Source organism: Oncorhynchus nerka, linkage group LG6, assembly GCF_034236695.1.
Source record: "Oncorhynchus nerka isolate Pitt River linkage group LG6, Oner_Uvic_2.0, whole genome shotgun sequence".
Taxonomy (NCBI): Eukaryota; Metazoa; Chordata; class Actinopteri; order Salmoniformes; family Salmonidae; genus Oncorhynchus; species Oncorhynchus nerka.
Window position 1 is genome coordinate 73,014,845 of NC_088401.1, and position 21,763 is coordinate 73,036,607.

The 21,763-nt window shown below is 44.9% G+C and overlaps 5 protein-coding genes and 1 long non-coding RNA gene across 9 annotated transcripts; 2 read left to right on the top strand and 4 right to left on the bottom strand.

Annotated features, from left to right (window-relative positions):
- Positions 1-94: 94 nt before the first annotated feature.
- Positions 95-3,717, bottom strand: LOC135572237 (uncharacterized). 2 transcript variants are annotated; one of them, XR_010464153.1, is made up of 3 exons: positions 3,606-3,717; positions 566-663; positions 95-460 (listed from the first exon to the last, which is right to left on the bottom strand). It is a non-coding gene; the product is annotated as an uncharacterized LOC135572237 (long non-coding RNA). The 2 variants fall into 2 exon arrangements; XR_010464152.1 differs by lacking the exon at positions 3,606-3,717 and adding an exon at positions 2,665-3,105 and having other exon boundaries at positions 566-2,008.
- LOC115130922 (zinc finger and BTB domain-containing protein 3-like) lies at positions 2,996-6,830 on the top strand. 2 transcript variants are annotated; one of them, XM_029662506.2, is made up of 2 exons: positions 2,996-3,075; positions 4,232-6,830. In XM_029662506.2, exon 2 carries the CDS (start codon positions 4,234-4,236, stop codon positions 6,007-6,009), a length of 1,776 nt encoding a protein of 591 aa, XP_029518366.2. In that variant the 5' UTR covers positions 2,996-3,075; positions 4,232-4,233; the 3' UTR covers positions 6,010-6,830. The 2 variants fall into 2 exon arrangements, with proteins under 2 accessions (XP_029518366.2, XP_064875929.1); XM_065019857.1 differs by lacking the exon at positions 2,996-3,075 and adding an exon at positions 3,970-4,056.
- A 2-nt stretch (positions 6,831-6,832) lies between these two features.
- On the bottom strand, positions 6,833-9,822 carry rnaseh2c (ribonuclease H2, subunit C). The gene is made up of 5 exons (XM_029662505.2): positions 9,740-9,822; positions 8,504-8,658; positions 8,246-8,358; positions 7,795-7,914; positions 6,833-7,162 (listed from the first exon to the last, which is right to left on the bottom strand). The coding sequence occupies exons 2-5, from the start codon at positions 8,655-8,657 to the stop codon at positions 7,139-7,141; spliced, it is 411 nt and encodes a 136-aa protein (XP_029518365.1). The 5' UTR covers position 8,658; positions 9,740-9,822; the 3' UTR covers positions 6,833-7,138.
- A 123-nt stretch (positions 9,823-9,945) lies between these two features.
- Positions 9,946-12,601, bottom strand: LOC135572235 (high mobility group nucleosome-binding domain-containing protein 5). The gene is made up of 5 exons (XM_065019856.1): positions 12,254-12,601; positions 10,841-12,086; positions 10,471-10,665; positions 10,337-10,383; positions 9,946-10,234 (listed from the first exon to the last, which is right to left on the bottom strand). The coding sequence occupies exons 1-5, from the start codon at positions 12,498-12,500 to the stop codon at positions 10,128-10,130; spliced, it is 1,842 nt and encodes a 613-aa protein (XP_064875928.1). The 5' UTR covers positions 12,501-12,601; the 3' UTR covers positions 9,946-10,127.
- Positions 12,533-15,083, bottom strand: LOC115130918 (uncharacterized). Of its 2 annotated transcripts, XM_029662503.2 has the most exons (6): positions 14,816-15,083; positions 14,434-14,493; positions 13,456-13,612; positions 13,185-13,268; positions 12,961-13,066; positions 12,533-12,885 (listed from the first exon to the last, which is right to left on the bottom strand). In XM_029662503.2, exons 1-6 carry the CDS (start codon positions 14,896-14,898, stop codon positions 12,533-12,535), a joined length of 843 nt encoding a protein of 280 aa, XP_029518363.2. In that variant the 5' UTR covers positions 14,899-15,083. The 2 variants fall into 2 exon arrangements, with proteins under 2 accessions (XP_029518363.2, XP_029518362.2); XM_029662502.2 differs by having other exon boundaries at positions 12,533-13,066.
- Positions 14,382-17,071, top strand: zdhhc24 (zinc finger DHHC-type containing 24). The gene is made up of 3 exons (XM_029662504.2): positions 14,382-15,892; positions 16,139-16,416; positions 16,616-17,071. Exons 1-3 carry the CDS (start codon positions 15,582-15,584, stop codon positions 16,918-16,920), a joined length of 894 nt encoding a protein of 297 aa, XP_029518364.1. The 5' UTR covers positions 14,382-15,581; the 3' UTR covers positions 16,921-17,071.
- The last annotated feature ends 4,692 nt before the right edge of the window (positions 17,072-21,763 follow it).

Sequence of the window (21,763 nt, forward strand, 5' to 3'; positions counted from 1 at the left end):
CTCGAGTATGGTGGCAGTTTCCGGAAATGTTGCTAAATGCACAGGAAGCCACAGGAAGGCATGCAGTGTGTGTGTGTGTGTGTGTGTGTGTGTGTTTTCCTATCTCTGTGGCACAGTTGAGACTGTCCGTTGACAAAACCACAGCTTGTGCCTTCTGCTTCCCATCTGATAGATAGCATCCTTTTGTGTCTTCCAGTCATGTGACAGTGTTATCAGGAACACCCGTCAGTCTCTGTGCCTGTACTGTGGCCTGTATGGTAATAGAGCTGTTGTTGAGGGTGTTTTCAGACTCATAGTCTTCATTCAGTCTTCTGGTTCTGGTTCCGAACAGTATCCGTTTCCATGGAAACAGTCTAGACAGAACTGGAAATCGACAGCTGTCTGATGACAAACTCAGCCATGTCTTTTACCTCCGAAGCGCAGATAAGCCTCTTCACCTACTCCAGTGGCAGAATACTCTCTAAAACAGATGATTTATATCATTTGTAAATATTCACTTCCCTCTCTATCCATCCCATCTAACATCCTCCCCTTCGTGAGTGTGTGTCATGTGTGAGGTACTCACATGTGGGTCTTAGTTTTAGGGCGGGGAAGTAGTTTCGCCCTCAGTATCCCCATGTGTCAGCAATACACCGTTCTCCAGTCAGAAGAACTGGATAGCCTCTGCACAAAAACCACAAACACATCAAGAAAAATACTTATGCATTTAGACAATGACAGCACTCTGATACTTTAAGTTATCAGACAAGGCTTTGGGGACATCAGTGAATATGGCCAGGTCACAGTCTCTCCTCATACCTGGAGCAAAGGGAGGATACAGACATCAAAGGAAGCCCATCTATGAGAGGCTCTATGGCAAGTTTCCCAGACCCAGATTAAGCATATTCCAGGACTTAAAGCACTTAAAGAAATCATTAATTGAGAATGCTTGTAAAGCTAGGAGTAGGCTATTAAGCCTTCCCAGAAAGCCCTCCTTATTTGGGCAACAAATAATTTCACAGTGCTTAGGGACAGATCGGACTGGGGTGAGGGGTGGTCCAAAACACGGGAGGGTTGCCAACCTTTTCTTTTTTCTTTTGGGAGGGTAGTGCGTTTTTTGGGGGGACACAGGGGAGGGTAGTGTGTTTTTTGGGGGGACAGAGGGGAGGGTTTTGTGTTTTTGGGGGGGGGCACAGGGGATGGTTGTGTTTTTGGGGGGGACACAGGGGAGGATTGTGTGTTTTTTTCTGCAGCTCAGCCCAACACCCCGGTTTACCACAATATTCACATGAAAATCTGTCGCCAACTGAATGGAAACCTAGCTATAGACACCCTAAAAACTCTGGCAAGTGCACCAGTCCAGTGTCACTTGATTATGCTGCACATCATGGTTCACCAGCAGCCACAAACATCTAAAGAATAAGCTACCAGCCAAACAAACTGGTAAGAATTGTACTTAAAACCACATCATACTCATCTGGAGATTCAGCATTTTTTCGTCTCTAAGTAATTGTTTATGTATTTATGTAACAACAACAAAATAGGGACCACAATGGAAATAAGTCCCCAACTTTACTGTGCAATCCCGGTCATCTTAGTGGTATGTATGTTTTTTTCCCCCGGACAAAATCAATCAATCAATCCAAACTTTTTTGTGCACTCAGTGTAAATGAGGAGTAAAGATTGTAGGGGTGCATGTCATGGCGGCAGGGTAGCCTAGTGGTTAGAGTGTTGGACTAGTAACCGCAAGGATCCAAGTTCAAATCCCCGAGCTGACAAGGTACAAATCTGTCGTTCTGCCCCTGAACAGGCAGTTAACCCACTGTTCCTAGGCCGTCATTGAAAATAAGAATTTGTTCTTAACTGACTTGCCTAGTTAAATAAAGGTTAAAAAAAAAAAATGTTTATAGTGAAATGATGGAACAGTGGGATTAAATAAGATGCTTTTATAACAGGATTTATGTGAAGTTCCATCTGATTGGCTCCATAGTGCAAAGGACAGAGACTTGGACAGGCGGGCATCCTTGTCCTGAAAGACAACACATGCACACTTGTGATTACCCACATAAACAAAATACTACAGTATACCATGGTATAAATACTATAGTATTCACTTTTGTGTTTTTACGGACTTTACTTTAGTAGTATTCACTAAAGTCTGCAAAAACACTACAGTGAATACTGTAGTATTTACTGTAATATACTATAGTATTAAAAGTGAACTACAGTACAAATACTGTAGTAAAAGAACTGTAGTATATGCTATAGTAATTAATGTAGTATTTTTGCAGATTGTAGAATACAGTTAATATTCTATAGTAAACATGTAGTATTTTTGTTTATGTGCGAGTCTGTGGTGGTAACTCACACCAGCTAACTATAACACCACCAATCAATATAGACTTGCAAAACGAGAGGCTTCCAGTACTCTGCTACTTGCTAGAATATAATAAACGTCCTCAAATTAGTCTTATGTCACGTTCACAAGGAAACTCGTACGACTTGCTAATTCTTTGAACACTGCACGTGATTAACTACTAGTTAACAAGTCGGACATTTCCGAGTTTCCTAGTTCTGATTTGCATTTGAATACTTCATTAGAGAAGGGCTAGCGAAAGACAGAAATATGAAACAGCCCAAAGAGGACTAATGTCAGTCTATTTTCTGACACCTCTTCACGATTACCTGACTTCCCCCTTCCACGTCCTCTTCCTCCACTGTCCATTTACAGTACAGCTCTTTCTGTCGGTTCAATATGGAATGGATCTCTCTCAACTCTCATAACATTAAGTTACACAGCAAGGCAAGCTACCACAATAATTCAAACGTTATGGTGCCCGGCCTGCCTACTGCCATGCCTACTAAAGAAAAGTTTGGACATTCAAAGCGCAAATGTTGAATGTTCTTACGGAAGCACAGTAAATTACTGAGGTAAAACTCACTGGCAAAATATAGATTGACATATATAGTTAAAAATAATTGCACGAAATGTAAAAAAGCAGGCACTTTGTTCAGACTCCCAACCAGTAGGTGCCAGTAATGGGCTTTGTCCCTTTGTTTTGTGTCAATAAAGAAAAGAGGCTACGTTTTTAGCAGGTAAGAATATCTTGTAGCAGCGGGCTAATGATAGATTTAAATATAACAATGGTGTTTCCAACTACATTTTGGTACATGTCCCGATAAAGGCTTTATCAAGTGATCTAAAATATGTTTATTTAGAGATATACGGGCTAAAATGGTCATAATTCAGTATTAGCAAGCTACCAGTTAGCTTGCTAATATTGGTCCAGCGAGTATCAAATAGCTATAAACCTGGCATAACTGGTAAATATTCAAATACATTAATCATTTGTGTTTATTGTGCACTTACTCGCTACTAAGAAACTGTATTGTTTTCTATTGATGAATAACAGTGCTTGATGTGTAGCTATTGAAAATTACGGATATATTTTCTTGCCTTTATCATGCATACAAGGAGGGTAACCAGTGCCTGAGGACTAGCGAGGCGATATCCTCAATTAGAATCCTAGAGTGAAACACTTACGCACTTGTCTCTATGTAAACTCAGTATTCCCGGACAGGCTATTAACAGTCAGAATGTTGAATACACTTCCCCTTTAACTTACTTTACTTGTTGTCCACTTAATTTTACTTTATGTAGGAGTAATCTGAGACAAAATAGCCACAGGGAAGTGTTATTAGCCCGTTTTTTATACACTGGTCTGTACAGTATATGGTTGGTATTTCCGGTTTTTATTTTAAATACTGATGCAATTCGCACGTGACAAACACTTGTACAACCTACCAGCGCCGCAAGAGTCGGTTTAACAACCCTTTCCATCCTCCTACCGCCAAAAGGGCTAACAGCAGGTACTACTGGTAAAGTATATGTAAATATAGTTTTATTCAACATTGTCTAGTAGAGACTATTGCGTGTTTTTTTAGGGTGACTCCAGTCAGATTGATAATCCATGGAGTAACCATGGCAACAGTCTGTTGAGACAAGGGAGGCAGTCCAACCCGACTTCTCTGAAGCAGACTGATTGCCAGTGTGAGGGAGCACACTGTCACATTCCAGTAGGTGCTTCACTGGTTCTTTCTTTCTGTCTTCCTATCCATCAGATCTTGTAATTCACTCTCTCTCTTCCTTCTCTCTTCCTCCCCCTTCTCTCTCCCAACCCCTTCTCTCTCCCAACCCCCCTTCTCTCTTCTCCACTCCCTCGCTCTTTCTGTCTCCCTTCTCTCTCTACAGTAATGGAGTTCCCCCGGCACGCCCTGCAGCTCCTGTCAGGCCTACGTTCTCAGCGTCAGCGTGGGTTCCTGTGCGACTGCACCGTCTTCGTGAGTTCCTCACGTTTCCTGGCCCACCGTGCTGTCCTGGCCTCCTGCTCTCCATTCTTCCACATGTTCTACTCTGATCCCCCAGGGGGCACCGGGGCCAGCTCGGTCACGCTGGACGGGGACATCGTGACGGCGGCGGCATTCGGCCTGTTGTTAGACTTCATGTACGAGGGTGTGCTGCGGCTTGAGGCCCCTCCCCCAGCAGAGGACGTGCTGGCGGCGGCGAGCTTCCTCCACATGAACGAGGTGGTCCGGGTGTGTAAGAGACGGCTACAGCACCGACCACCACCAGCTGAGGCAGACAGCACGCGCCCGGAGGAGAGTGGAGTGGCGGTGGTGGGTGCAAGTGGACCCGGAGTTGGCATGGTGGCAACAGGAGCTGCCAAAGTGATGGCGATGTCAGTGTCTCAGTCTGCGTCAGTGGCGATGCAGAGAAGCCAGTTGGGCTGTTATACGAGGTCAGAGAGGAGGGTGGAGGTTCATGCGCACGCCTCTCTGAGTCCTGACATGGCCGACACCACCCAGCCGGGCATGGACCACGCCCTCCTTCATGTGGGTGAGCTGGTTACCCTCTCCTCCGGTCCCTCTCTCAGGCTGGGAGGTCAGAGAGAGGTTCAGGGGGGCTCGGCCCTTTGCAGCCCCTGCAGCTCCACAGAGTCATACAATCTCAGCAGCCACCATCGCCAGCCCTCTTCATCAGCAGGTGCATCATCAGTGGTACCTGTGACCCAGACTGATGGCTCCAGCTCCATGGTGGGGATACTGACCCAGTCTGACCACAGCAGCTCCTCCAGCCCAGAACAGGACAGCCATGACCCTGTCTCTAACAAGAGCACAGTAATCACACCAGGCATGCAATGCCAGCAGCATGGTCTCAGTATCAACACACACCCTCAGATTAGAATACAGCCTCCACACTCACTCCTCACCTCACCTCCCAACCTGAACCTTGTAACCCATCAGGGCCAAACCTCAGCCCTGTCAAGGCCTGACGGGCTGCAGCATGGGGGGTCAGAGAGGGAGAGCAAGGAGGCTAGTGAACACGCTGACATGGGGACTGTGGGAGTGGAGGAGGGGGAAGGGGTGAAGGTAAAGGTGGAGGCCATAGTGATCTCAGATGAGGAGTTTGAGGAGATGGAAGGAGTGATGATAAGGAGAGGAATGAATGGGGGTAGAGAACGAGGGATGATGGAGGTAGAGGACAGGAATGAGTTTAACGACGATAATAAAGACAGAGATGAACTAAACAACCCCCACTTCATCCCTCCTCACCCCCACCACACCTCACTCCAGATGACCCACTCCCACCCCTCTGAGCCTTTCTCCTTCTCCTTCTCCCCCTCCGGACCCAGCTCCACTTCTTCTGATGCTCCCCCTTTCCCCTCCTCCCTCTTCCCCTCCGTGGGCCAACATTCCGACCAGCCCGTCTACTTCCAGGATTCCATGGGGAACTATGTCGAGGACGTCCCCACGTGCAGTGTCTGTGGAAAGACGTTCTCGTGCGCGTACACCCTGAGGCGACACGCCATCGTGCACACACGTGAGCGTCCCTACGAGTGCCGCTACTGTTACCGTAGCTACACGCAGTCAGGTGACCTGTACCGCCACATTAGGAAGGCTCATGACTCCAGCCTGCCAGCCAAACGCAGTAAAGGAGACACTGAGGAGGGCCAGCCTCCACACAGCTAACACACACAGCTAGCTGTATACTTCTCCATGCTACGGAGAATGACACATTATTTATGCCTTCCCCCTTCCAACACCAGACATCCTGGTCTTGCATGTCCATGGCAATGATCTGAGATACTTCCAAATGATCTGGGATACTTCCCATGATCTGGGGCACTTCCAAATGATCTGGGATATGTCAGATACGTGTTTCCCTCCACCAGGATGGTCTTTTCAGACATGCCCATTCCCGGGACTGAGTGGGCCCGGTGCTTAGTCAACAAGCTGGTGCTGGCATTCCTAAAGGACAGGGGCTGGTGGTGTTTTAGCTATTTTAAATGGGACTTTCAGGACTTTTGTCTTTTACATATTGTACCAGTTGTCTTACTATGACCTCAGTGCCAAAATACTTTGTGTACTGTACTATGTTATATATTCCAGATAAATTGGCAGTTGTCAAGGGTACTGTTTTTTGTCAACACTAATAGCGTAATGGTCTGTGATACTTCTACCTGTAAGTCTCCATTGTTGCCAACTTTTACGATTGGCTGAATCGGGGACGGCAGGGTAGCCTAGTGGTTAGAGCGTTGGGCTAGTAACCGGAAGGTTGCAAGTTCAAACCCCCGAGCTGACAAGGTACAAATCTGTCGTTCTGCCCCTGAACAGGCAGTTAACCCACTGTTCCTAGGCCGTCATTGAAAATAAGAATTTGTTCTTAACTGACTTGCCTAGTTAAATAAAGGTAAAATAAAAATACTACTTCATTGCTGTGAATAGAACACATTTCTTCAGTCTAACATACTTCCATTGGAGTACTGTTCAATAAATGACTTCCAACACGATCTGTATCACAATGGTCTATAATATGAGTATAATTGATGATAGAAAAATACAACAAAAAGAACATGGTACAATAGTAACATTAGTCACAAGAAGCAGCAAGCACAATTCACCCCTATGGATCTGTAAAAGATAGACAGTGTCCACTACAACACTAGGGACTGTGAGGAGTGTTCTGTCCATTATTCCTATTTTTACAAACTAAGCAATGGCTACTGAAAACACAACCAAAATGTGTTTAGAGGCAGTCTTCAGCATGAAAAGGAGGGTAGAGAAGGGATTGATCTTCTTTGCTCTGGCCTCTTCCATGTCAGTCATCCACCGGCCCATGTATCTGTCAAATATGAATAATGTGTTATTACCCATGGGCCATGTATGGTAATACATCACTGGGACCGAGCTCCCTGCCATTCAGGACCTCTATACCAGGCGGTGTCAGAGGAAGGCCTTAAACATTTTCAAAGACTCTAGCCACCCAAATCATAGACTGTTCTCTCTGCTACTGCATGGCAAGCGGTACCAGAGCGCCAAGTCTGGGACCAAAAGGCTCCTTAACAGCGTCTACCCCCAATCTATAAGACTGCTGAACAGTTAGTCAAATGGATATCCTGACTATGTGCATTGACCCCCTTTTTATTTGCACTGACTCTCTTGCACCGGCTCTATGCACACTCACTGTAAACGACCCACACATTCACACATACTACACATCACATACGCTGCTGCTACTGTTTATCTATCCTGATTGCCTAGTCACTTTTACCCTAACCTACATTTATATATTACCTCGTACCACTGCACATTTACTCGGTACCGGTACTTATCATTTTTAACTCTGCAATGTTGGGAAAGGGCTCGTAAGTAAGCATTCACGGTAAAAATGTACACCGGTTGTATTCGTCGCATGTGACAAATACAATTCAATTTTGATTAATGGAGTAAAACAAATTATTGTATTACACACACCGCTTCTGCCAGATCTGGCCAGGCCATTGCCATGACGATGCCGTCATCAGAGTTGGGCGAAGTCTCGAGGTTCCAGTAGGTGACTTTATGGAACACTGAGGACACCTTCACAGTCCTGTCCTGGACACACACATTACCTCACATATATAATTACTGTCAGTGTGTGAAGAGTTTAAATATGCAATATAGTGTTATACAGTATGTGTTCCTGCTGCAGACAATGAAAAAGTTTCATATTTCCTGGTTGGTGTGTGGGGTTCACAGCTCAAAAACGGCTCAAAAATCTCCTTTGAGTTGTTGCCCAGTGGCAAGAGCTTGTGGACAATGGTTGGTGATTACAGATAGATTAGAGGAGATTCTGAGAGCATTCTTTGTGAGTTGTTGACCTGCTACAGTAGATTATGTGGATGTTGGCCAGAGAGTGATGATTTTGGCAGTGTTTACTTTTTACCTCCTGGTCAGAGCCTGATTTGTTGACCTCTCTCAGCACCAGGCCTGTGTAGCCCTGTGGACAGCTGACCTCCTGACCTTTTAACCCACGACCCCTGAACGACACCGTTTTCTCTGTGGAAAATGTGGAATAGACACACAAGCCCTATTAAAGTAATCTGTATTGACAGTAGGCTACACACAGCACTCTGTGACATCAGATGTTGGTCTTCCACAGTCTATGTACAGAATGCATGCAGCTACTGCTGCCTCTATGTACCATGTTTTCGGTCTTTGATGGTGGCTGTGAAGAACTGGGACACCTCTGCAGGCCCGTCATGCTCTATCTCACAGGGCAGCAGGTGAACAGAGGGGCATTCTGCCTGGCTCACTGAGTCCAGCTGTAATGTGGTCACACTGCAATTGGATGACATCCTGAAAGAGAGTGGCAAAATGTCCAAAACAAGTATATGGCCCATATTCACTATTATAGATACCAACATGTTCTCTGTATGGACACTTAGGTATGACACTTCGATGGAAGTAAATGGTGTGGTGAATTCAGTTTTTATCTTTAGCGGCTGTAGAAAGTTACTTCCTCGGTCAAAGTGAAAACACAACACAAGAAGTGCATGGGGACCCACGACCAGAGGGGTAGGCCATCTTTGTAAATAAGAATTTGTTCTTAACTGACTTGCCTAGTTAAATAAATACTACAAAGCAAGATCAATGAGTTAGCCAGCTAACTTTGTTAAACAACCAGAAATTAATGTTTAAGTTTTTGGGTAATTAAGAAAGCTATATTTAGTCTTGTCTTTGGTTGTTGCCAATTTCAAACGTATCTCTCTAAAAAAAAAGTCATTGATCTGCCTTTATAGTATACCCCTTTACGGAAAATGAATGCACTGCAGCGAATTCTCAAACTTAAATAAATCCTTATCAACCCGATGATAACAGTATAATTGGTCAAACGTTGGTTTATCGTTAGCTAGCTAGCTTGTCTAGTCAATGACAATGGACTGATTCCCTTGCTCAGCATTCAGATAGATGTTCTAAGGCACTTTCGCAAACACATTTCAAACATTTGGTTTAGAATACTGATACAGTATGTGGTCTGAAAAACACAGTTACACTATACAGTAACGACTCAACCATAAATACAAATCAAAATCAAATGTATTTATTTAGCCCTAATTACATCAGCTGATATCTCAAAGTGCTGTACAGAAACCCATCTTAAAACCCCAAACAGCAAGCAATGCAGGTGTAGAAGCCGACTTCTACATTTTTCTAAAAAGGATCTTTGTTTCTTTTAAGAGAGAAAGAAGAAAAGAAGAAGACAGTGGTCCTTGTCAAACCCAAAGGTAAGATCACTGCAGACTGCACTTAGGTATCCATAGATACAACTTAAAAAGGTTAGCTACTCGCACTATTTATAACCTAACCTGTACTATCTGTCTTTTCAGCCATATATGAAGACTTGGACAGTTTCTCTGCTACATATCTCAATATTTACCTTTCAACGGTCAAGATTTCTAATGTTTTCCTCCAATTTCCATGAGGGCAAGTAAAACTTCGACGTGATTGGATAAGATCTTCTTCTTCACCACAGAAAGATATGCTTTTGGCGCGTGCAGTCTCAACTCATTTGGGGCGTGCTGCCCCCTACTGTGCTGGAGTGGTAATTATATCTCAATCTCAAAACAGCATTTTCAATATTCTCTTTTTAATAAAATGCTAATGATTTACATTCGGTGCATCTTGACATTAGATAAGGAATGTTCATTTCATGTTCAAGTGTTGTGGATTTCATGTTCAAGTGTTGTGGATTTAGAAGTCTGGCATTAGAATTGCAGTCACTCATATCTTGTTGAGGTTTTAGGTGAGCTGGAACACAAGGCTTGTCAGTCGTAGAAGTGATCAAACTCTTCTGAGTCTGTGTCCTGATTAGCCCCTTTCTTTTTGTGAAGTGCTTTTACTTCAGAGAAACTGTCCAAGTCTTCATATATGGCTGAAAAGACAGATAGTACAGGTTAGGTTATAAATAGTGCGAGTAGCTAACCTTTTTAAGTTGTATCTATGGATACCTAAGTGCAGTCTGCAGTGATCTTACCTTTGGGTTTCACAAGGACCACTGTCTTTTTCTTTTCTTCTTTCTCTCTTAAAAGAAACAAAGATCCTTTTTAGAAAAATGTCCAGAGATAGTAATTTGGAGCAGTAATTTGTCAAAGAAATAACAACACTCACTGTTTTTCCTGAGACTTTGCTTGTGGAGCGAGAAGACTTTCAATATCATCATCCTCATCTGGAAAGGGATCCACAGACCATGAATACCCTTTCACTTTGTCATCTTCATCATCTTCACCATCATCATTTTCATCATTATCACCGATCACTTCTTCCTCCTCCTCTTCTGCTACCTCTGCCAGGCATTTGGATGACCTGAGAATCATAACAATTGAGTCATCATCATCATCATCATTGTCCTTATCATCACCATCATCATTGTCCTTTTCATCATCATCACCATCATCATCGTCCTTATCATCATCACCATCGCCATCATCACCATCTTCATCATCGTCATTGTCTTATCATCATCATCAGTGTGTTTTACCTGTGTTCTGGTGGTGAGATGATGCTGTCGTCAGAGTCTCTCTCCTCTTCATCCTCAGGTTGCCCTGCTGCCGAGTCTTCCTCAGCATCCTGACAACGCTGCTCCTCTTCCTCTTCCTCGCCACCATCTTCTTCACCTTCTGACCCCTCCTCATTATCATATCTTTCATCCCCAACTCCCACATCCTCCTCTTCTATCTCTCCGTTCTGAGAAGTGTGTGATTCCTCTCTTTCGTTCTCGCTCTCTTCCTCCATGCCTCTATCACCCCGTTCCACCTCCTCGCGCTCTACCTGCCCTTCTGAGTCCTGTGCCTCCTCTGCTTCCTCCTCTCCCCTCTCCCTGTCTTCCTCGTCCTCTGCAGTGTGCTCCCTTATAGAAACGCTGTCACTCTCTGGTTGGACTTCTTCCTCTTCCTCCTCCTCCTCTCCTTCTTCTCTGTCTCTCTGGTGTGCCTCATTGCCTTCATCCTGATCTTCTCCTTGCTCTTTTTCGCCTTCATGTTCTCCCATTCCCTCTTCTTCCTTTGTTTCCCTCCCCTCCTCTCTGTCATGTTTAATTTCCTCCTCCTCTTCTCCTGTTGCTCCCCCCTCCACACGGAGTCCAACCAGACTCTCCTCTTCTCCTGTTGCTCCCCCCTCCTCACTGAGTCCAACCAGACTCTCCTCTTCTCCTGTTGCTCCCTCCTCCGCACTGAGTCCAACCAGACTCTCCTCTTCTCCCTCTGTGGCCTCCATGGCATTATCTCCTACTTCTTTCTCACTGGCTACTTCCTCCCTATGACTCACTGACTCTTTTTTAATCATTGACGCCTGCATATGACTTCTTGACTCTTCCATTTGACTCACTGCCTCTACCCTATGACTCCCTGATTCTTGAATTTGACTTGATTCCTCCTTTTGACTCACCGACCACTCCCTATCACTCCCTGATTCGTCTCTATGACTTCCTGACTCCTCTGCACTGAATAGGTTAGCCAGTCCCCTACTCATCCTGCTCCTGTTTCTCCCTACCACCGATGTCCCATCATTCTCTGAGCTTTGGACCACAGAGGCAGAAGATACTGAAGCCTCAGGAATAACCACCTCCCCGGATCCTGCAGAGGACCTGTCTGTTGCACTCTGTCCTGCTCTTCCTCCATTCTTCTCCTTCCTCTTCCTCCTCTCCCTGCTACTGACGCTGTCTTTACTGGCCTGACTGGAGGTTTTGCTACTCTCACTGCTCTCTCCATGTCCACTCGACAGACGCACTGCAAACGCACACACAGATTTGGGTTATGATGAGTTCAACAATTACATTTAGCAGTCAGCTCGGACCAGTGTGGCCAGAGTTGACAGTTAGCTTGGGTTTAGTTGCTGGTTCATTGTTGGTTAGTGTACAGTTAGGCACGTTTAGATTATATGAAGCAGTTCTTACCTGGTTTGATGTCGAGCTCATGTGCCAAATCGCTGCTCTTCTCTCTCTTCTGTCTGTGTCCCACACTGCTCCCTCCTTCAGGACTAGTCGCTGCACTGGCCACCCTCCCCAGATCCTCCCCCGCCACATCCTGTACTATTCTCCATCCCTGGGTATCCGGCATGGCAGGGCTTGTCCAGGAAGTTTGAAGGCCCACTGGGGCCCTGAAATGGAGCCCAGCTGTGGCGACTCCAGCAGCCCATTGCATGGGGAACCCTGCCGGTGGTGCCTCCTGCTGGATCACAATGTGGTGTTTACTGGGGTTAGAGTAGGACTGAGGGGGCTGGATAGGGTAAGGCTGAGGGGGGTAGAGGGACTGAGGGTGCTGGACAGGGTAAGGCTGAGGGGGTAGAGGAACTGGGGGTCATAGGGGTGGAGGGGGTGAGCGGGTTGGTGAGTCATGTCTCTTTGTTGGAGTTTGGAGTGCATTCTGGTTTGGGAATCAACCCATTGGGAACGAGCATGAATCAACCAGGAGGACTGAATTGAAGGGATGCTGGGATGATGGTGGCCATTTTGGATGTAGTCCTGGTGGCCATTTTGGTTGTGGTATTCTTGATGCGCAGCGGCATTCTGGAGCTGTTGGACATGACCTAAAGAAAGAGAAATGACAGTGAGGTAGGTTGGTGGGAGGTAAGGTGAACTGTATAAGGGTGTGTTGGTGTTACATGGAGAAAGTGGAGGTTGGGCTCCAATGGGGGGTCTGGAGCCCCTCTCTTCAGCATTGTCCTCCTCCATACTCCTCAGGCACTCCTTCAGGTGCTGCTCCAATCGCTGTGGAGGAAACTACAGGATTAACCTAGCCTGGTGTGTCTCAAATCACATCACATATGAGATCTGTAAACATCTAATAAATGACTTGTTGTTATGGTGTCCGGCAGGGTAGGCCTACCTTGCGTTGGGCAGATAGTGTCTTCTGTTTGAGCTGCTGCTGCCAGCGAGGGAAGCTCTCCTCCAGATACCTTTCATACTCCACCTAGAGGGGTCAGTGGTCACAGTTAGGGATCAGGGTCATCTGGGGGCCCAGAGAGGGACAATGGTGAAGATTGTATGTAAGTGTTTGTGTTTGTCAAGGTGTGGAGGTAGGTGGATGTCTACCATTCCACATGCGGGTGGTGCATGCCATGTGTGTTCATTTAATTCTTTCATATTGGTGTCCTCACTTTTATGGTATTCATAGCGGCGTTGCGGGTGACCATGTCTCTCAGAGTGTCCTGGGCTCTGTCAAACTCCTGCAGCAGCTGCCTGTTCTGCTGCTGGGCCTGACGCTCTCTCTCACTCAGCTCCTGCCACCGGCTCTGCAGCCGCACAGCCCGGCTACTGCACACATACACACAGATAGGCATGCACGCACACACATACAGACGCAGTGGTGGAAAAAGTATCCAATTGTCATACTTGAGTAAAAGTAAAAAATACCTCAATAGAAAAGGACTCAAGTAAAAGTGAAAGGCACCCAGTAAAATATTACTTGAGTAAAAGTCTAAAATATATATATATTTTTTAATATACTTAAGTATCAAAAGTAAAAAAATAAAACAAAGTATGTAGTTTCATACAAGTATGAATAATTTCAAATTCCTTATATTAAACAAACCAGACGGCACTATTTCCTTGTTGTTTTAATTTACAGATAGCCAAGGGCACACTCCAACATCGTTTACAAACGAAGCATGTGTGTTTAGTGAGTCCGCCAGATCAGAAGCAGTATGATTACCAGGGATGTTCTCTTGATAAGTGCGTATGTTGGATCATTTTCCTGTCGTGCTAAGCATTGAAAATGTATCGAGCACTTTTGTGTGTCAGAGAAAATGTATGGAGTAAAAAGTACATTGTTTTCTTTATGCATATAGTGAAGTAAAATTAAAAGTAGTCAAAAATATATATAGTAAAGTACAGATACCCCCAAAAAACGACTTAAGTAGTACTTATTTTTACTTAAGTACTTTACACAACTGCACAGACGGCATGCACGCCGGCACTCACACACGCACGCATGCACGCACGCGCGCGCGCGCACGCACACACACACACACACACACACACACACACACACACACACACACACACACACACACACACAGTAGTATTTTATTCTTATATATTTTGATTCCCAAATAAAAAGTACACTGCTCACTCACAGGCGCTGATCCCTCTGTAAGGTCACAAGGTCACTCTGCAGCTTTATCCTCCTGCGCTCACTGTGGGGAGGAAGACACACAGTACAGACCTACTGAACATGTACTAATGATTTTATTTCCAGAGTTTACCGACATGGATTACTCCATCATACAGGCGACAATGACCCCTGGTGGTGGATAGATTCTGTCTTTTTTCATACTGTACAATAAACTAAAATATACTTCTCATAATCAAAATAACAGTGTTAAAAAAGCAAGTAAAAAAATAAAAAATACTTTAATATCATACTAGTAGTCACATCAAGTCACAGCAATCATTCAACCCCTGTATTATCTCAAATAAAAGGATACATGAGAGGTTCTCTCTGGTTTGCGCTCTCACCTCTGTAGCAGTCCTTCTGGTCCCTGTTTTGTATAAACCCCTCGGTTATCCTCGGCACCGTCCATATACCAGGTAGACATCATTTATCTTTCACTACTGGCATGACAGGAACCACAAACCTTTGAAATCGAAGGCTCACAAACAGCCGCCTGGGATTAACATGGATTAAGGGTTAGTTGGATTACTCTCTCATAGGGGGAGGAACATGGGGTATATTGACATTACTGTCATCACAGATGAATTGGATAAACCTTAGTATCTTTGCTGTCTTCACTATGAGTAAGAAAATATATAGGACAAATAATGTTACACTAATGAATAACCTCAATAAAATGAAAGTAATGTCATTTTAATGTCTGATAGTAAATAATAAACGTTCATATTTAGGAGAGTTTATTTTACTGTAAATGCACGTGACAATTTTTTGTTGTAGTACGGTCCTTTAGTAATTTCACACGGATCACTTACGAGCTATGTTAAGATGTGGGGGACGGTTTTTCATGTAACACAGGATACACTGACAGCTCCACTTCATTTGTTTAATTAATGAAGACGCATTTGGTGAAAATACCACCATCGCTTATCCACACACCGGTTAATGACAACAAACAAATTGTAGTTTAGTGTATTTTACTCACTAAATCGCTAACGTCAGCATCAGATCACACACACCACTTTTCAGTCGCCTGTCAGATATCGTGTTAGTTCAAATCAAAACAGTGGCGAAAACAAGGAAGCATAGAGAACGCAAGACCGACAAGGCACCATGACATGGTTTAGTTTCGCAGGTCGGGTGTGGGATCGCGTGGAGAAGACGTGTCTCCACCTGCCTATCGTTCTGAACACCGTTCTCGTGTTCTCCATCACGGCGGAGGTGAGCTACCTGGTCCTGGTCGAGGCGCCGCTCCAACCGGACCAGAAGAAGACCCAGTGGTCTACCGTGTGGAAGACTCTGCACCTCCTCGTGCAGTACTTCATGTTTGGCAACATCACATGGAACGCCTCGCTGTTTCTGAAAACCAGCACCAGCATTCAAGGAGTGTTCCTGGGTTCAGAAGGCATGGCACAAGGCTGGAGGTAATCTAAACAGACATAATGGTTCATCATTAGGACAAACAAACTGTTAAGACTGGTTGAATCACATGTGTGTTGAGACAATGCAATGATGACCGGAGGTATTTTCTCATCAATAGGCTGGTGGTATTCAAAAAATGTTATGGGGCAAGAGATTGTTCTCATTATTCAAATATTATTTCCCCAGTGTTCATGACGCTGTTATACCTGCAGTTATTACATTGTAACACACATCTATTCCACCCACAGGTACTGCTACACATGTGAGACCCACACTCCCCCGCGGTGCTCCCACTGCTATGACTGTAAGGTGTGTGTTCTGAGACGAGACCACCACTGTGTGTTCTTCGGCCAGTGTGTGGGCTTCCGTAACTACCGCTACTTCCTCAGCTGTCTGCTGTTCATGTGGACGGGGCTGCTGTACGCTGTAGTGATGAACGCTGAGGTCTTCATCATCATCCTGAAGGAAGGAGTCACGCTGCACAGCATCCTGCTACTTCTCATGCCCTGGATCATGCTCGTCTCTGGTTAGACTGGGAGGGAGAGAGGGGGAGGGTGTGTGACAGAAATAGAGAGGGAGAGATAGAGAGACGGGCGAGTGAGAGGTGTGTGTGTGAGTGAGAGAGAGATAAAGGTTGTGTGTCTGCAATACAGAGAAAGGTGTATTTGTGTGTGAGCATTGTACTATTATCTGACCCTCTCTCGCTTCTCTCTCCTCTCCTCCAGGTCAGGTGACAGCGCGGGCCTTTGCCTTTGCCTTCATCGCAGACACCTGTGTGTTGGGCTTCCTGCTGGTGGCAGCCTTCCTCTTCTTCCACCTTTTCCTCCTCCTGCGAGGCCAGACCACCAGAGAGTGGTACTCCATCCGCAGGCCCTACAACCTGGGATTACTGGGCAACTTGCGGCACGGCCTGGGTACCCGCTGGTACATCTGCTGGCTCTGCCCACTCATCCCCTCCCCACTGCCTGGGGACGGCATCCATTTCCAGGTCACAGAGTCACTGGAGTCGGATCCCAACCGCTCACGGTAACCCTGGTAATGTGACGGACACAGGTGTGTGAGGATGACAGTGACACCTTGCAGTGCAGGCAGGTGGTGTGGCTTCGTGGAGAAGTTTGACTGTAAATCTGAAAGCCTCTTCACCCACTGCTTTCCCTGTTTGCTGAGTCAGTGAGTGGGTGGGTGGGTGAGTGGGTGGGTGGGTGGGTGGGACGGCAGGTGTAGCTGCAGTATCTCAAGGTTGCTCTGTGGTACTTTGACCCATTGTCTATGTGCCGACATTATTTGATCCATCCAAGTCAATCTGCTAAATGAGAAAGCATGTAGTTATTGGTTTGCTTGCCTCAGCAGTTAAAACAATTAAATAAGCATTGAAATGTGAGTCCACTGAAATTATAAATGTTTTGATTGTTCATTGATTGTACTGTATTGATTTCTTGCTGAGGTTTGCTGTGAAGGTAGGATTGTTGATTTGGAAGGAGATCCCCCACACTTACTAGTGCTGGAACAAGTCTTTATAATGATGTTGATGTCCACTCTTTTCATTGTTATTTGGCCTGATTGAGTGTGCCTTTGATTTATTTACCTACAAAATCTGCCTTGCCAAACCACACATGTATACTTGGCGTACAGTTTATTAAGTACACCATGAGTCACGTGGCCAGGGCTTGCTATATAAAGCAGGCATCGAGGCATTCAGTTACTGTTCTATTTGGGCTAAACGAGTGACCTAAGCGACTTTCAGTGTGTTATGATCGTCGGCGCCAGTATCTCAGAAACGTCTGCCCTCCTGGGATTTTCATGCACGACAGTGTCTAGGGTTTCTCGAGAATGGTGTGACAAACAAGGAGTTTCTAGTAAGCAGCAATTATGTGGATGAAAACAGCTCGGTGGTGGAGGAGGTTGAAGGAGAATGGCAAGAATCGTGGAAGCTAACAGGCAGGCCACAAACAAACCAATAACGGCGCAGTACATCAGTGGAGCACAGAACGGCAACTCGGAAGGCACAACCCAGAGATCCTTGTCATGGATTGGGCTACTACAGCAGACGACCACACTGTGTTCCACTGCTATCAGCTAAAAACAACAAGAAGCGGCTCCAGCGGGCATTCGATTACCAACACGGGACAATTTAGGAGTGGAAAAATATCACCTGGAACATGACCGCGATTTCAGTTTACTTGAGTGGCCTGCACAGTCCCCAGACCTCAACTCTATACAGTATCTTTGGGATAAGATGGAATGGGCAAAAGGGTGTCTGACCTGGTACCTGACATTTTTATTTAACCTTTATTTACTAGATGGGTGTACCTAATAAACTGGCAATTGAGTATGTTTTCACTTTATGTTGAGTTTAATTGAAGGCCTATTGATTGTGTTTTTACCTCAGCTGCAGAGACATAGAGATTTATTGTTAATTGCAGCATGGTATGTTTTTCAAGTTTGAGAGGGATGTTTAAAGGGCCAATGCAGCCATTTTTTAGCTCAATATCAATTAAGTACCTTACTGTGATTGTTTTCATTTAACATGGTCAAAAATAGTTACTTTGCCAAGAGAAATTTCTCAAGCAATAATTTTGCTCAGACTGTCTAGGAGTGGTCTGAGATGGAAAACAGAAAATGTGCTGTTATTGGCAGAGATGTTTGGAACTCTCTTTATTATTGGTCTATTAACTAATTTACCACCTGGTGATGTCACCAGACAGGCCAAAACTCCATCCAGCCAATACATGCTGACATTTCAGGCGGTCTCTTCAAACAGCTCTTAACCTGAAAGGGTGTTTTCAGCATTCTCACAGTATTATTCCAACCTCATAGTGTAGAAATACAGTGCCTTGAAAAGGATTCAGAACCCTTGGATTTCTTCACATTTTATTGTTCTTCAAGTGGGATTCAAATATATGTAATTGTCATTTTTTTTGTCAACAATATACACAAAATATTCTGTAATGTCAAAGTGAAAAATGATATGTTTTTTGTAAGATTAATACAAAATGAAATAACTATAGTCAGTTGTTGCATAAGTATTCAGTACCTTTGTTTAGGCAAGCCTAAATTAGTTCAGGAGTAAAATGTGGCTAAACAAATCACATCAAAAGTTAAATGGACTCTGTATGAAATAAATGGGTTGACATATGATTGTTTATGACTAACCCTTCCTCTGTCCCCCATACAACATTTGTAAGGTCCGTCAGTTAAGTATTGAATTTCAAGCACAGATTAAAAACTACCAGAGAAAAGCCTTGTAAAAAAGGGCAGTAATTGCTAGATGGGTAAAGATAACAAATCAGACATTGAATATCTCTTTAAGCATGGTTAGGTGAATAATTATGCAGTGGATGATATATTAAACCACCCAGACACGTCAAAGATATTGTCATCCTTCTGAACTGAGCTGCAGGACAGGAAGGAAACTGCTCAGGGATGTTTCCATGAGGCCATTGGGGATTTTAAGACCATTACAGAGTTCGTATATACGTAACTAAAATATAAAAGCAACATGCAACAATTTCAACGATTTCTACTGACGTACAGCTCATATAAGGTAATCAATCAATTGAAATAAATTAAGTAGGGCCTAATCTATGGATTTCACATGACTGGGCAGCGGCGCAGCTATCGGTGGGCCTGGGAGGATAGGCCCACCCACATCAGAGCATGGCCCACCCACTGTGGAGCCAGGCTCAGCCAATCAGAATGAGTCTTTCCCCAAAAAGGGCTTTATTACAAACATAAATAATCCTCAGTTTCATCAGCTGTCAGGGTGGCTAGTCTGACGATCCTGCAGGTGAAGAAGCCAGATGTGGAAGACCTGGGCTGGCATGGTTACACATGGTCTGAGGTTGTGAAGCCGGATGGACATACTGCCAAATTCTCTAAAACGACATTGGAGGCAGCTTATGGTACAGAAATTAACATTACATTCTCTGGAAACAGCACTGGTGGACATTCCTGCAGTCATCATGCCAATTGCATGCTCGCTCAAAACTTGAGACATCTGTGGCATTGTGTTTGTTGTGTGACAAAACTGCACATTTTAGAGTGGCCTTTTATTGTCCCCGGCACAAGGTGCACCTGTGTAATGATCATGCTGTTTAATCAGTTTCTTGATATGCCACACCTGTCAGGTGGATGGATTATCTTGGCAAATGAGAAATGCTCACTAACAGGAATGTAAACAAATTTGTCAACAAATTTCTGGGATCTTTATTTCAGCTCATGAAACATGGGACCAACAATTTACTTGTTGCGTTTATAATTTTGTTCAGTATTTATTTTTCTCACACATCTACACACAATACACCATAATGACAAGGTGAAAACAACATGTTTTTTGAAAATTGAATACAGAAATATCTAATGTACATATTGTAAGCATTCACACCCCTGAGTCAATACTTTGTAGAAGCACATTTGGTGTCGATTACAGTAGGCTGTATCCATTTTGCACATCTGGATTTGGGGATTTTCTCCCATTCCTCCTTGCAGATTTTCTCAAGCTCTGTTAAATTAGATGGGAAGCGGCAGGGAACAGCAACCTTCAAGTCTTTCCACAGATTTTAAATAGACTTTGGCTTGGCCCCTCAAGGACTTTCACATTTATTGTTCTGAAGCCATTCCAGCGTTCTTTTGGCTGTATGCTTGGGGTCATTGTCTTGTTGGAATGTAAATCTTCGCCCCAGTCTAAGGTTGTTGGTTCTCTGAAGCCGTTTCTCATCAATAATTTTCCTGTATTTGGCTCCATTCATTGTTCCCTCTATCATTACCAGTCTCCCAGTCCCTGAATAGCATCCCCATAGCATGATGCTGCCACTACCATGCTTCACGGTAGGGATGGTGTTAGAAGGGTGATGAGCTGTGCCTGCTTTTCTCCAAACATAGGCCAAAGAGTTACATTTTGTATTTTATTTTAAAAAATATATGTTTTACCTCCTTCATCATGGTATCCAATTGTTAGTAATTACTATCTTGTCTCATCGCTACAACTCCCGTATGGGCTCTGGAGAGACGAAGGTCGAAAGCCATGCGTCCTCTGAAACACAACCCAACCAAGCCGCACTGCTTCTTAACACAGTGCGCATCCAACCCGGAAGCCAGCCACACAAATGGGTCAGAGGAAACACCGTGCACCTGGCGACCTTGGTTAGCGCGCACTGCGCCCGGCCCGCCACAGGAGTCACTGGTGCACGATGAGACAAGGATATCCCTACTGGCCAAACCCTCCCTAACCCCGACGACGCTAGGCCAATTGTGCGTCGCCCCACGGACCTCCCGGTCGCAGCTGGCTGCGACAGAGCCTGGGTGCAAACCCCAGAGTCTCTGGTGGGTGGCACAGCTAGCGCTGCGATGCAGTGCCCTAGACCACTGCGCCACCCGGGAGGCCCTAAGAGTTACATTTTTGTCTCATCAGACCACATAATCTTTTGCCTTATGATCTCAGTCTTTCACGTGCCTTTTTGCAAACTACAGGTATGCCGTCACGTGCCTTTTTCTTAGGAGTGGCTTCCGTCTGGCCACTCTCTCAAAATGCCCAGATTGGCGAATGGCTGTAGAGACTGTTGTCCTTCTGGCAGGTACTCCCATCTCAGCCAAGGAACATTGTAGTTCTGTCAGAGTGGTCATTGGGTTATTGGTTACCTCCCTGACCAAGGTCCTTCTTGCCCGGTTGCTCAGTGTGGTCAGACGGCCAGCTCTAGTCAGAGTCTGGGTAGTTCCATTTTTTTTCAATTTCCCAATGATGGAGACCACTGTGCTCTTGGAAACATCCAACACTCTAGAAATGCTTTTATACCCTTCCCCAGATATACACTGAGTGTACAAACATTAAGAACACCTGCTCTTTCCATGACATAGACTGACCAGGTGAATCCAGG

What these genes read in the sequence shown, in the direction of transcription:
- LOC115130922 (XM_029662506.2), top strand. Translation starts at nt 4,234, where the DNA reads ATGGAGTTCCCCCGGCACGCCCTGCAGCTCCTGTCAGGCCTACGTTCT.
- rnaseh2c (XM_029662505.2), bottom strand. Translation starts at nt 8,657, where the DNA reads ATGTCATCCAATTGCAGTGTGACCACATTACAGCTGGACTCAGTGAGC. An exon ending in AATCAGGCTCTGACCAGGAG is followed by an intron (nt 7,915 to 8,245) that starts GTAAAAAGTAAA and finishes GTGTGTGTCCAG; the next exon opens with GACAGGACTGTGAAGGTGTC. An exon ending in GGCCAGATCTGGCAGAAGCG is followed by an intron (nt 7,163 to 7,794) that starts GTGTGTGTAATA and finishes CATATTTGACAG; the next exon opens with ATACATGGGCCGGTGGATGA.
- LOC135572235 (XM_065019856.1), bottom strand. Translation starts at nt 12,500, where the DNA reads ATGCAATGGGCTGCTGGAGTCGCCACAGCTGGGCTCCATTTCAGGGCC. An exon ending in TGAGCTCGACATCAAACCAG is followed by an intron (nt 12,087 to 12,253) that starts GTAAGAACTGCT and finishes GTGCGTTTGCAG; the next exon opens with TGCGTCTGTCGAGTGGACAT. An exon ending in ATCTCACCACCAGAACACAG is followed by an intron (nt 10,666 to 10,840) that starts GTAAAACACACT and finishes TATGATTCTCAG; the next exon opens with GTCATCCAAATGCCTGGCAG.
- LOC115130918 (XM_029662502.2), bottom strand. Translation starts at nt 14,898, where the DNA reads ATGATGTCTACCTGGTATATGGACGGTGCCGAGGATAACCGAGGGGTT. An exon ending in CCAGAAGGACTGCTACAGAG is followed by an intron (nt 14,494 to 14,815) that starts GTGAGAGCGCAA and finishes TCCTCCCCACAG; the next exon opens with TGAGCGCAGGAGGATAAAGC. An exon ending in CACTATCTGCCCAACGCAAG is followed by an intron (nt 13,067 to 13,184) that starts GTAGGCCTACCC and finishes TTTCCTCCACAG; the next exon opens with CGATTGGAGCAGCACCTGAA.
- zdhhc24 (XM_029662504.2), top strand. Translation starts at nt 15,582, where the DNA reads ATGACATGGTTTAGTTTCGCAGGTCGGGTGTGGGATCGCGTGGAGAAG. An exon ending in GGCATGGCACAAGGCTGGAG is followed by an intron (nt 15,893 to 16,138) that starts GTAATCTAAACA and finishes TTCCACCCACAG; the next exon opens with GTACTGCTACACATGTGAGA. An exon ending in CTGGATCATGCTCGTCTCTG is followed by an intron (nt 16,417 to 16,615) that starts GTTAGACTGGGA and finishes CCTCTCCTCCAG; the next exon opens with GTCAGGTGACAGCGCGGGCC.